Source organism: Prionailurus bengalensis, chromosome B4 (genome assembly GCF_016509475.1).
Source record: "Prionailurus bengalensis isolate Pbe53 chromosome B4, Fcat_Pben_1.1_paternal_pri, whole genome shotgun sequence".
Classification (NCBI taxonomy): domain Eukaryota; kingdom Metazoa; phylum Chordata; class Mammalia; order Carnivora; family Felidae; genus Prionailurus; species Prionailurus bengalensis.
Window position 1 is genome coordinate 76688728 of NC_057358.1, and position 13520 is coordinate 76702247.

Genomic DNA, 13520 nt, shown 5'->3' on the forward strand with positions numbered 1-13520 from the left:
GGCTTGAAGCAATAAGAGAAGGAGACAAAAAAAGCGCTTTGGAAAGTTAAATCTACTGCGCCTAGATGAAGCAGTTTCTCCATCACCCCCGTCATCAGAGCGTTGAGGTTGAGGTGTGGTCCCTCTTTCCAGGGCCTCGTCTTCCTCCCGTCAGCCTGGGGGCGCCCGCTCACAGGGCCTCTCTATCCCAGAGTTCTCTATGGTCTTCCCTCCCGGACCGTGTAGACGGGAGGGAGTGGTCAGTAGGCCTTTTCCGCTTGTCGCCCCCCTCTAGCCCACAGTCTCGCTGCCCTGAGCCTCCCGTGCCGGCCGGCCGGCGGGGTGGACAGGCGGGCGCGCGGGGGGCGCGCGGGGGGCGGGGGGAGTTCCGGTTCCGGTTCTTTGTGCAGCTGCAGCAGCGGCTCCGGGGAAGATGGCGGCCCGGGCGGGTTTCCAGTCTGTGGCTCCGAGCGGCGGCGCTGGAGCCTCAGGGGGGGCGGGCGCGGCGGCTGCCCTGGGCCCGGGCGGGACTCCGGGGCCTCCCGTGCGAATGGGCCCGGCGCCGGGTCAAGGGCTGTACCGCTCCCCGATGCCCGGAGCGGCCTATCCGGTGAGTGGGGCAGGAGGAGGGGCGCGCGGGCTGGGGGCGGGGCCGAGCGGGGGCCTGGGAGTGACAGGGGTGGGGGAGAAGTAGGAGGGACTCTCCTGGGAGGGATTTGGGCCCTGAGCTGGGGTGAGGGGAGGCAAGTGCGGAGGAAGGGAAGGGAGGTGGTTAGCATCCCCACCTTCTCCTGGGAGCATTGTTTGCGTTGGGGAGTCAGGGTTCGGAAACAGCGTGGATGAAGTGGGGCCAAAGGTGGGCATGTGGGAACTGGAGTGCAAAAGGATCAGCGCAGCTCCAGTGCCCAGAGGAACGCAGAAGGTGTAGCTAGCCAATCGAGGTCAGCTTCTAAGGAGACGATAGTTCCCAGTACCATTTGAGTAAATGTGGGACTTATGTGGGACTTAGAGAAAATGCCCAGTATATCAGATATGAAATAGACTGGAGAGAATTTGAGTATAATCTAGCTATGTTTTAGGTTTGGGGCTGTATTCCTATGGAACTGCACCTGGAGTACAGGAACCTCTAGTTATTTGGATTTCAGAAACAGAGGGCTCTTCCCGTTGTATTCCATCACCACCCCCCCCCCACCCCCCCCCCCCCCCCCCCCCCCCCCCCGCCAACCTTGTTTCATTTAAAGAACTCAGGCGTCTTTCACTTTCTCTTACTTGGTGGGGCTAGTAGGGAAGTCATGACATCTCTGGGTCCTTTCCTCTCTATAGAGACCAGGTATGCTGCCAGGCAGCCGAATGACACCTCAGGGACCTTCCATGGGACCCCCTGGCTATGGGGGGAATCCTTCAGTCCGACCTGGCCTGGCCCAGTCAGGGATGGACCAGTCCCGCAAGAGACCTGCGCCTCAGCAGATACAGCAGGTCCAGCAGCAGGCGGTCCAAAATCGAAACCACAAGTAAGATGACCCTGGGGTAGGGGAGGGAGGGAGGGAGGGAAAGAGGGAGGGAGCCCGTGAGGACACAGGTAGTGGGAGAACCTGAATCCAGAAGTGGTGGTGCTGTGTCAGATGGGTGCTCATTCTTCAGAATGCCTCACATGGGTGGGGGTTGGGGTAGGCGGAGTGTCTTTGATTTGAGAGACGTTTTGCAGTTCCTTCATTTTCCTATAAATGGAGGTGCTGACCAGTCTGTCTTCATGTTCTGGCTAGTTCCATCCCAACCTGATCACAGTATTTATTCCAAACAGTGCAAAGAAAAAGAAGATGGCTGACAAAATTCTACCTCAAAGGGTGAGTCCAGGACGTAGATCTTCTTGAGGACGTGCTGAGTTTGAAAATAGAGACGGTCAGCTCTAGATCTCAATGATGCCTCTTTGTTCCTAAGATTCGTGAACTGGTACCAGAATCCCAGGCCTATATGGATCTCTTGGCTTTTGAAAGGAAGCTGGACCAGACTATCATGAGGAAACGGCTAGATATCCAGGAGGCCTTGAAACGTCCCATCAAGGTAATGCAGGAGAGTGCTAGGCAGAGCGCCAAAGGAGAGGACTCGGGAACCTTCCATAGGCTTAGGATGAGAAATCAAAGGCGCAGCACGGCTCTCCTTGGCATTTAAATTATATCTCTCCCATCCGCCTACGAACTGAGAATTACATTAGAACTGAACAGCAAAGGGGGAGGGGCTTTTGATATCTCCTGCACCAGAAATATACCCTGTCCCTGTTTTTGCTGTAACTCCTCTGCCACCTTGGGAACCTGGCACCTTGCATGACTTTGTCTATTTGCAATCCTAGCTTGTGCAGTTGCACTCAGGCCAGTGGACTATATTCTTCTATATGAAATCTCAATCTACCCAGCCCAGGGACTGGGTAGATAGTAAGCCAGTCTGTTAGGAGTAATTTGGGGGGTTGGGGAGATTCTTTAAATATCAAACCACTGAAGCCCCACCATCAATCCTGTTTCTGCTTTCTTCAGCAAAAACGGAAGCTGCGAATTTTCATTTCTAACACTTTCAATCCGGCTAAGTCAGATGCCGAGGATGGGGAAGGGACGGTGGCTTCCTGGGAGCTTCGGGTAGAAGGACGGCTCCTGGAGGATGTGAGTTCAAAGTCCGCTGTGGTTGACATCTAGGGTGGAAGCTTCTGGGAGCAAGCAGTGTTGTCTGGTTGGCAAGAATCCTGACTGGTGCTCACAGCTCCTATTGCGAACAGCAGGGAGAGAGTCACTGTGTTCCCTGCACTAAAAGACAATGGTGCTTTGTGTCTGGCTCCCACAGCTTGGCCCTTGCTGTGGTATCATATCGAGAACCTTATTGTTCTGGGATTTGATTTGTTGTTTACCTTCCTCCTGATGGTGCTGGCCGTTGGACTTAGCCTTTGCAGATTATTCAGTTTGTGTTTTTTGTTTCTCTAAAGTCAAGTGACTTTGCACTTAGCATTTGAAGACATGCTTTCCTCTCTGTCCATGAGGTCCTTGATTCCCACTGTGGTATCTCCACCTTCCCAATTTTCATTCTCCAGCCTTTCATAGTTTAAGTGAGATAGTTTTCTTTGCATCATGGTGAATATCAGCTGACGGGTGTTAGCCCTTTACTTCCCATCCCAGAAGCTCCTTGGGGAAGCTCACCTTTTATTCCCTTACACTCTCTGATGGTCTGTTTTTAGCTATTCATAAGCAAGCTAATTAGAATGCATTTTTGAAGGAGAACCGGGGCTCTGTGTCAGAGCTTCCTCCTCTATATAGGTCCAGTCCATCTGCTGGTGGTATCATTCCATCCAAATAAAGCTGTTTTTGTTCTGGCTGATTATTGCCTGTGATTCATTTCCCCTCTAGAGTCAGACTTTTCTCTGTTCAGACTCGCTTTGTTATGGGCAACAGTTTGGCTTAACTTGCCTCATTTCCTTTAGGGAAATGAGGTGGGCAAGTCAGTGACCCTGTACATGTTATAGGCTGCTTCTTCAGGGTTCTGTGGCTACCCTGACCGGCTTAATACCTACAGACACCTGCTTTGTCATCTCCTGAGGGAGATTCAGAAGACGTTTTTGAGTCCCCCCCCCCCCCCCAACTGTTGTGTGGGTTCCTTTTTTTATGGGACTTTGTCTTGAGAAATTTCTCTGGTCTTTTCTAACATGACCTCTTCTCTCTCTCCTCTAGTCAGCCTTGTCCAAATATGATGCCACCAAACAAAAGAGGAAATTCTCTTCTTTTTTTAAGTCCTTGGTGATCGAACTGGACAAAGACCTGTATGGGCCAGACAACCATCTGGTAGAAGTGAGTAGTTCTGTCCTGTAGACTTTGACTCCATAACTGGAGGATGATGAACGTGGGAGCCAAACTTTAATGTTTAGCGTGAGGGGGAGGTTTAAAGAAAGGGTAACCCCTAGCATGCAGTACTACTGTTGCAGTGTGTACACTGACCTCCAGGTGGCACTAGCTGTTTAGTTCTGGTACTGTTTGGACCCAAGAGCTCTTACAGTCTGACTTGTCCCACGTTTTTAATGTTATCCTGGTTGCTGCCTCAAGGGAAATTCTAATGGAGGCCTCTTACACATCCCAGGCCATCTGTGCATCTTGCTTATTAATAATGGTGAGATGTAGTTATCCACACCCTACTCATACTTTTTCCTGATAGCAGGTATTGTCATTAAGGGGGTTAACTAATAGAGTTCGAGTCCCTGCAGGGTTACCTCCATCGATAGATCTGGGACTTTCTTTTGGTCCCTGTTTAGATTCACTTTCCACATCAGCAAAAACCCTTTGTTGTAATGCCTGGTTATGCAATGTTCTGAAGACCGTGTTAACGACAGTATTCTTTGGGGTACAGTCAAAACAGAATGAGACAGTCCAGCTCTCTAAATGAACTTAACCTGCTCCTTTCTTTGCCAGTGTAGCTGCAGCCCCTTAACCTCAACCACTAAGAGACATGGGAAGGTCTTTACCATCTAATAAGGGAAGTAAGTCATAGAACCAATAGAAATTTGTAAATATATTTAACTGGACTTTATAGCAGTAGAGTATAGTGGCTAAGAACGTGGGCTTTAGAATCAGACACGCCAGAGCTCAAATCACAGGGCCACCACTTAGTGGTTGTTTGATCTTGGGCAAGTTAACTTCACTCTTCTAAGCATTAGTTTGCTCACCTGTAAAATAGGTTTAGTTGTGCCTATCTTATGTGGATGTTGTGGGAATTAAATGAGATGATCCCAGGGAAATGTCTTAGAAGACTCTTGTCCATAGTAAATATTCAAGAAATGATAGCTATGTTATTTTACTATGTACATGTGTATTAACCATTTTGTGGATAAAATTACCACTGAAAATTTCGGCTAATTTAAATGTGACCCTGTACAGAATCAAAAGGTTAATCTGCTTATATACAGACAGTAATCCCAGAGCTTTATGCAGTATTTAAAAATGTCTTATGCTATTGCTCTTTTCCAATAGCCTCAGTAATCAAAGTTGAATATTCAGTCATTACAGAAGCTCTTCCCTCCCACCCCAGCTCTTCCTGTGGGAGAGCTCCCCCTGACATCTTCCTCTCTGTAGTGGCACAGGACCGCCACTACCCAGGAGACGGATGGCTTCCAGGTGAAGCGGCCAGGAGATGTGAATGTACGGTGTACTGTCCTACTGATGCTGGACTACCAGGTATTCTGTGGTGAAGTCAGGGGATCCAGCTTTCACAGCCACATTCCATTGGCGGCCCAATATTTAAAGGTTTAAATCTAGTTATGGGTACCTTGTCACCAGACTCTAAGCTCCTGAGATATGGGGATAGGGTCTTAGTCATCTCTGAGCTCCTCCTAGTGTTTTTTGGTCCCAGAGAAAACAGTACATTAGTGCTTGTCAAATGGCTTGAATGTATGGCCCTGCTAAAGCACCCCAAAATGCATGTGGACCCAGCTCACTAGATTCATCCCTGTACTCTTTGGTTCTCTGCAGCCTCCCCAGTTTAAATTAGACCCTCGCCTGGCTCGGCTCCTGGGCATCCACACCCAGACCCGTCCAGTGATCATCCAAGCACTGTGGCAATATATTAAGACACACAAGCTCCAGGACCCTCATGAGCGGGAGTTTGTCATCTGTGACAAGTACCTCCAGCAGGTAAGAAAAGGACCCATTCTTTGCCAAAGACCGGTAGAATATTAGTTTTGTGCTCAAAATGCCAACTTCCTGGGGCACCTGGGTGGCTCAGTCGGTTGAGCCGCTGACTTCGGCTCAGGTCATGATCTCGCAGTCTGTGAGTTCGAGCCCCGCGTCGGGCTCTGTGCTGACCGCTCAGAGCCTGGAGCCTGTTTCAGATTCTGTGTCTCCCTCTCTCTGACCCTCCCCGGTTCATGCTCTGTCTCTCTCTGTCTCAAAAGTCAATAAATGTTTTTAAAAAAAAAATGCCAACTTCTTAGCTGCTTTTCCTCTTTCATATAGATCTTTGAGTCTCAACGTATGAAGTTCTCAGAGATCCCTCAACGGCTCCATGCGTTGCTTATGCCACCAGAGCCCATCATCATTAATCATGTCATCAGGTAAGCATGTGTATGTATGAGAGGCAGCACTGTGCTGGGGTGGGCTGGTACCAACTTGCATAAGGCAGTTGTTAAATTTTCAGGAAGCAGGTGGTCAAATAGCAGTTACTTAAGTTACATATAAACTTACAACTTACTACATTAGAGTGGGGCACCTGGGTGGCTTAATTAAGTGTCCGACTCTTGATTTGGCTCAGGTCATGATCTCACGGTGCTGGGATTGGTCCTGGGATCAAGCCCTGCATTGGGCTCCACAGTGAGTGTGGATTCTGCTTGGGATTCTCTCTCTCCCTCTCTGCGCCTTCCCCACTTGTATGCGTGTGCTCTCTCTCAAAATACATAAACATTAAAAAATATGTTACAGGAGAAACGAGGGTAACACATACTCAAAAACTCATCATTTCTCACCTTATTACATCTTATTAGTTGCGTATATATAGCGGAAGTACTAGGCAGTTTCCCCTACTATCCCAAAGTATGAGCATTCCTATGAAAACTTTCATAAGCCGAAATGGCACAAAGCAAAAAAGTGATTTCTGTTAATTTTTATGGAAAAAATTGTGAGCATCCCAGACCCCCCAAATAACCTCTTTTGCATAAAATATGATGAAATAAAGCACACATGCTCACAGATACAACTCAAAGCTGTAGCAGCTTGATGCTGAGATGCCAAGGGTATTTCCCGGAGGAGGAGATTGGTGGTGTCGTTTGCTGCTCAGGGTGTGTGCTGCCTCTATAATGCTGCTGCAAAATAAATGCCGAACGCTGTTTTTGCTTTTTGCCTGTTTTCGTAAATGTGAAAATTCTCTTCAGAAAGACTAACGTAGGCCTTTCAGAAAAGCAAAGTGGCGTAACGTGAATCCAAAACCAGGGGATACCTGTGTCATGATGTCTTAACTGCACATCTCTTCCCAGCTCCTTGATCAGTGACCTAACGTTGACAGCTTGAAGTCAGCCACGTTGGGAATATTTAAACCACAGAAATCAGCAGATGCTACAAATTAGCTTTTTTTTTTCCTCCTCTTTTGGAGAATCATTTGTTAGACATTTACCGGCTCATCGCTTGATGGGCTGCCGTCTCTTCTGTGGATGGTAAAACATTCTAATCTGAGACTCCCAATTCCGTTATCTCCTTCCACTTTTTTGTTCAGAAGATGGATGGGCAAAAGTGTCTCCGCATATAAGGAGTGAAGGAATGCCCTTCCTCCTCCTCACAGCAGCAGGTGGCTGGCTATAGACTCTCTGTTTTCTTTCCCTTACTCCATGTTAATTCCAATAAAGGTCTTCCTTTCTTTATATGAACCATCACTCAGCCAATGGTAACTCCTCCAACTTATGTGTTGGATCATTAGAAGCTGATCTGTCCTGGGTTCCTGTGTGTAAGGTTAAGCCACTTTTTATTTTGTACGGTGTGTGTACGTGTGTGTGTTTTAAGTAGGCTCCATGCCCACCAACACAGGGAGCCCAACACGGGGCTTGCGCTCATGACCCTGAGATCAAGACCTGAGCTGAGATCAAGAGTCAGACTCTTAACCACCTGAGCCATCCAGGCGCCCTGGCATGTGTTTTATTAGAATTTATTTTCAGGTCAATTTTGGTTTAACAGGGAGAAAGACATATAAGATACTACAGTATTGGTTTCCTTTGGGGAGGGAGAAACTTAATTTTTCCTGGATATTTTTTGTACCGTTTGAATTTTTACCATTGATTAAAGAACAGTACAACTTTATTGAGGTTTATATACAGTAGGTCACACACACTTGAAATATAGTTTGAGACTTTGTCAAATGTAACACCATGTAGCAGCTGCCACCGCAAAGAAGGTACAGGAAATTTCTGTCATGCAAAAGTTCTCTTGTGCCTTTTTGCAGTCAAACCCTTCATTCTTGGGCCTTCTTCTTGACCCTGTGTAAATAGGTCTTAGGGGACAAGCCCTTTACCAGGCTCCTTTGGTTTCCTCCCCAGTGTTGACCCGAATGATCAGAAAAAGACCGCCTGTTACGACATTGATGTGGAAGTGGATGATACTTTGAAGACCCAGATGAATTCTTTTCTGCTGTCTACTGCCAGCCAGCAGGAGATTGCTACTCTAGACAACAAGGTAGGGGCCCCTGCCCAGGGTAGCTTGGGTGTCACCAGCCTCCTGTCGTAGCTTCTAGGCTGTCTTTTGACTCTTGGTGTTCATTTAAAATATATTAACACCTAATATATGCCAGGTACTGTGCTTGGTGCCAGTTGCAGCCAGACACTGATTCTGGCTATAACTTTTAATAGCTTTGAGCCTCAGGTTCTGAACTGCAAAATAGAGATTATAAGAACTTTTCTGTAAGGGTTGTTATGAGGATTAAATGAGACCATGTAGATAAGGATGACTCTGCATCTGGCACGTAAGAACAAATGGTAACTGCTGCTCTTCCTATTACTATCCTTATTAGACATAGTCCATGCGGGTAAAGCCAGAAATGCTCTGAGGAACGCAAAGGAGAACAGGGTGGCTTTCCTGGAAGAGTTGATGCCCCAACTAAATCTTGAAGGACAAGAGTTAAGGAAAGGGGAGAAGGGACAGTGGTGCTTAGGGGCGTGGGAGGCAGAAGACATTCCAGAAAGAGGGAACAGTGTATGTAAAGGTCGAAAGATGAGAGAGTGAGCCTGGCGTTTAAGAAAGTACAAGCCGTTCTGTGTGTTAGCTGTATCTCAGGGTGCTAGCTACGGATAGGAAGTTTGGAGAAAGGAAACCTGGTGGGGAAGCAGGATCTTAGTCGTGAAGAAGCTTTGATATAGGGAGAGCTGGTTTGTATTTTGTCCTGAAGACAGGAGGAAGTCCTGCTCTTTGCATTTAGAATGATCACCTGCAGGAAGGTGGAGAGTGAGTTCTAATCTGGAGGCAGGAAGCCCAGTTAGGCCAGTGCAGTAACGCATGTGAGGTGTGTTGAGGGCCTAAATTTGTGGTACTGACAGTGAGGATGAAAATAAGTAGACAGATCTGAGAGGTGTCTAAGTGGAACTGAAGAGATTTGGATACTATTTTGATGGGGATGGTGGGGTGAGGCTTGAGGGAGAAGGAGGCATGACTCCCAAGTTTTTAGCTTGGGTGGATAGTAGTATTTATTCGGATTGGCAACTGGAGAACAGGAGGAGAAGTGAGTGTTGGGGAAAAGGTAGTGAATTATGTTTTGGAGAGTTTCAGGAGCCTTGAGAAGTCAAGCAGTTGGATTGGTTGAAGTTTAGAAAATGGACTCTGGTCTGCCTACTGAGGACTCCCTAACCTGTCATTAGTAACGGAAGATATGCAAGTGAATGAGGTTGCCAGGAAGAGTACAGAGAATGAGAAAAGGGCAGGAAGAAACCCCTAGACCATAGCTTTTGAGACAGCTGTGTGTACCACTGCTTTTCTACCTGAGGGTGTTTTTGGACCCATTTGTGCTGTGGATTAAGTATTCACCATGTAGTTTCACCCATAGCGGACCCTGTGGAGACCAGAAGGAAAACTACATACCTGCTGAAAGAATGTCGAGTGCTGGAGCAGTTAGGGCTCTGGGTGGCACTCCGGACCTGGGCTGGGAGTGGCAGGCACATAGAGATGTCAGACAGTGTCTGCCATTTAACTTTGCATTTCCTAGTTTGAAAACGTTATGAGCTTCCTTCTCTTCTTTCAGATCCATGAGACAATAGAAACTATCAATCAGCTGAAGACCCAGCGGGAGTTCATGCTGAGCTTTGCCAGAGACCCTCAGGGTTTCATCAATGATTGGCTTCAGTCCCAATGCCGGGACCTCAAGGTAAAGAACCTAGGAAAGGTGCAAAGAGACTTAGGTCAGTGGGGCACACATTTGCTTTATTTCTGTAGCATCTGGTAGAAGAGCCAGAGAGGGGAGTGAAGGACCAGATTTTCTTTAGCATGTTCTAGGGTCCACTTTACAATCAAGTAGGGAATTGGAGGTGGAACCATCAAGTGTTTATCTACTACTTACTATGAGGTGTCACTGTGTACCATATAGTAGGAGATGCAGAGCAGAAAATTGGATCTCTCCTGTCCAAGCACCCTGCATTCTGTTTGGAGAAAGTAGGCTAATAGGGTTGATTGATTGATTGATTGATTTAAAATTTGAGGGTCTAATTGGTTTTATTCAATGATTTATGAATCAGGCAGCATCCCTTCCAGTAAATAGGCATTCTGAGGATTGTACAAAATGGAAGGTTTTTGTTTTGTTTCTAGTTTTTTTTAACGTTTGTTTATTTTTGAGAGAGAGCGCGAGCGAGAGCAGGGGAGGGGCAGAGAGAGAGGAAGACACAGAAATTGAAACAGGCTCCAGCTGTCAGCACAGAGCCCCATGTGGGTCTTGAACTCACAAACCGCAAGATCATGACCTGAGCTGAAGTCAGATGTTTAACCAACTGAGACACCCAAGCGCCCCTGAGAATGGAAGGTTTTGATAAGGAGGAGGAGGGTGGGGCAAGGAAGTCTTAGCAAAAGTAAAGAAAGGATTATTTCAGACCAGGTTATTTTCTTTTGTGGGGAAAGGAACAGACTAGTATTACTTACAAAGTTGTAAACCATGTAAGACGTTATCAGAACTCACCACTACCGATGAGGTGATTCAAAGGAGAACGGAGATGGATGAGGCTAGGATAGCTGGGGAGTTCTCCGTGGCGAAGTTGGGATTTGAGGTCGTTCTCAGAGAGGGGAGCACTATAAGCTCAGGCAAGAAGGTGGAAATGAGCACTGAATGAGTGGAAATGTCTCCTCAGTTTTCTCCTATCCTGTGGTGACTGTGACTAGAATTATAGAGGCTGCGCAGAGGAACAAGGGAAGAGGGGAGCCAGAAAGGGTCCCTGGACAAAGCAATGACTTGTTGATGGCAGGAGGTGACTTTGGTTGTGGTGGGTAATTTGCTAGGGCCGCCATAGTAAAGTACTGCCAGCCGGGTGGCTCTGACAACAGGTATTTACTGTTTATCCAGAGGCTAGAAGTCTGAAGTCAGGGGCCAGCAGGGCTGGTTCCTTCTGAGGGCTGTGAGGTAGAACCTGTTCCGAGGCACTCTCCTAGCTTGTGATGGCCCTTAGGCATTCCTTGGTCTGCAGATGGCGTTCTCCGTGTGTCTTCACGTCATCTTCCCTTTGTGCATGTCTGTTTCTGTGTCCAAGTTCCCCCTTTTTATAAGGATACCAATCTTGTTGGATTAGGCCCACTCTAATGACCTCATCTTAACGTGATCATCTCCAGAGACCCTATTTCCAAATAAGGTCACGTTCACAGGTACTAGGGGGTTAGGATTTTGACATCTTTTGGGGGGATACAATTCAGTCCATGACAGGTGCGAAGGAGGGACACAAGCCTGTTCTCTCTTTTCCCCTCCCGTATCCTCCAGACCATGACTGATGTGGTGGGGAACCCAGAGGAAGAGCGCCGAGCTGAGTTTTACTTCCAGCCTTGGGCCCAGGAGGCTGTGTGCCGATACTTCTACTCCAAGGTAGGCGCCTGGGCACGGGAAACTGACGAAAAGCAAGGGGTCTGAACCCCTGGTGGGGGTCAGGAAATTAGGTACCAGCTTCTGGTTTGTGTCATCTATTCTCTTCACTGCTTTCTCCCTAGGTGCAGCAGAGACGACAAGAATTAGAGCAAGCCCTGGGAATTCGAAATACATAGGGCCTCCCTCACAGCCCTGATTCGGCTGCACCGATTCTTATTTGGGCCCTGTGCTGCCTGCCTCATAGCACCTGCCTTGGTCTTGCTTGGGGCCTTCCAGGGGATGCTGTTGGTTCAAGGACAACACCAGAATGAAGAGGGTCTCACATTTCTGTCTCATAAGACGCCTGTTACCCTCTTCTCCCACCCCATCCCTTCCTGTCCCCCAGCTTCCCTTTGCCCCACAAAGTTCCCATGTGCCTCTACCCTCCCCTGGTCTACATAGGACCTCTAGATAGTATTAGAGAGAACCTGTAGTGGTAATCAGTGCATTGAATGGATTGGGCCTAAGGCCAGGTGGTCTTCAAGGGGACCGGCTACACTGACCCTGCCCTTCAGAGACCCAGGAGTTGGGAGCTTTAGCCCCTTCTCTGAGACTCAGGCCTGGGGGCACTCTATAAGCTAGTTGATCTTGGCTCTCCTGATAACAGAATCCAATTTCCTTCCTTCCCTCCACAGGTTTGGAGCACACCCCTCCTTCACTTGTTGCCCTCTAGCACTAAAGGAACCCTGGTTCTTGGGCTCCACTGAGCCCCAGGTCAGTCCGCAGCCCTCTGGATTGGCCTGCTGTCTCAGTGCTTCTCTTACTCCCTCGTAGGGGGTCCACATCAGTATTGGAGTTTGTTTTTTAACTGTTGCTCCCTCCCAGCACACTCCCTATAGCTGCTCTTTGTAGGATTCCTCTGCTATCCATCTGTCCTAATTCAGGGCATTTGGGTGGGGGGGATCTTGCCTTTCCCTGTCAGAGCCCCAGGGATCTAACCTGGGGTACTATCATTGCCAGCAGAGGCTGTTCCTGCTGTTGCTTGGAGGTGTGACTCATTTATTCACTCCACCCTGCCTCCCTCATCCTTTCATGGAGAAACAGGCCTGAAATCAAACGGGTAAAAGCCCTGGGCCATCCCTGTCTTCCTGTCCCTTGTTTGCCCAGTTGACACCCACTGGTGACTTCTAGGGCACTGAGGAGTGAAAGCGCCTAGGGCTAGCGAATAGCTCTGAGTTGGGTTTGTGACTCTTCCCTTTCCCTGCCTCACAGGATTGTGACTCCCCAGCCCCTGCCCTCAAAGCTTCAGACCCCTCAGGTAGCAGCAGGACCTTGTGATCTTGGCCCCTTGGAACTGAGATGGTTTTGCATCTTTCCAGGAGAGCCTCAGATTCTTCTTCCAGGTTGTATCACCCCGAGTTAGCATATCCCAGGCTCGCAGACTCAACATAGCAGGGTGGGAGACAGCTGGGCACAGAGGGGGAATTCCGTTCAGCCTGGGCTCTAACCCCACAGAACTGACAAAGCCCCTGCTTCCCCACCCCCTCCTCAGGCTCCTGCGAGCACATCCTCCAGCCCCATATCCCTGCGTGTTCCACACTGGGGACAGCAGAATTTTCTCCCCATCTTCCCCTTCCTGCCATTATCCCACCCCTCCCTTAAAAGGTTCTCCCCACAGAGACACTGGACAACCTCTGTCCTTGGGGCTGGAACCATGAGAAGGAAGCTCAGCACTCCTACATAGTGTCCCTGTTGAAGATAACTGTTTTTATTAACTGAATTATGTTTTTTTCATGGACCAAAATTTTTTTTGTACTGTCCCCTTATCGATGTCACCCAGTTTTAATAAAAGAATCTTCTGAAGGATGGGTCCCCCTACCTGCTGAGGGAGAGCGATTCCCTGAGCTCTTTCTCTGAATCCCATTAGCCATGCTCATGGTGTTTATTCGTTTTATTTGACAATTATGTATTGAGCACCTGCTGTGTGCCAGCTGTGGTGCTAGGCACTAGGAATA

General features: G+C 48.3%; 1 protein-coding gene across 9 annotated transcripts; it reads left to right on the forward strand.

Moving 5' to 3' along the window:
* Positions 1-219: 219 nt before the first annotated feature.
* On the forward strand, positions 220-13368 carry SMARCD1 (SWI/SNF related, matrix associated, actin dependent regulator of chromatin, subfamily d, member 1). 9 transcript variants are annotated; one of them, XR_006294660.1, is made up of 15 exons: positions 369-589; positions 1303-1490; positions 1781-1823; positions 1918-2040; positions 2508-2630; positions 3687-3803; positions 5079-5180; positions 5475-5636; positions 5958-6055; positions 8021-8156; positions 9712-9834; positions 11425-11526; positions 11649-12279; positions 12529-12625; positions 12778-13368. XR_006294660.1 is itself a non-coding variant. In XM_043563859.1 (13 exons), the coding sequence occupies exons 1-13, from the start codon at positions 413-415 to the stop codon at positions 11700-11702; spliced, it is 1548 nt and encodes a 515-aa protein (XP_043419794.1). In that variant the 5' UTR covers positions 220-412; the 3' UTR covers positions 11703-13368. The 9 variants fall into 9 exon arrangements, 2 of the variants coding, with proteins under 2 accessions (XP_043419794.1, XP_043419795.1); XR_006294659.1 differs by having other exon boundaries at positions 11649-11842; positions 12201-12279; positions 12529-13368; XR_006294655.1 differs by lacking the exon at positions 12529-12625 and having other exon boundaries at positions 11649-11842; positions 12201-12279.
* The last annotated feature ends 152 nt before the right edge of the window (positions 13369-13520 follow it).

What these genes read in the sequence shown, in the direction of transcription:
- SMARCD1 (XM_043563859.1), top strand. Translation starts at nt 413, where the DNA reads ATGGCGGCCCGGGCGGGTTTCCAGTCTGTGGCTCCGAGCGGCGGCGCT. An exon ending in TTGCTACTCTAGACAACAAG is followed by an intron (nt 8,157 to 9,711) that starts GTAGGGGCCCCT and finishes CTCTTCTTTCAG; the next exon opens with ATCCATGAGACAATAGAAAC. An exon ending in CCCAATGCCGGGACCTCAAG is followed by an intron (nt 9,835 to 11,424) that starts GTAAAGAACCTA and finishes CGTATCCTCCAG; the next exon opens with ACCATGACTGATGTGGTGGG.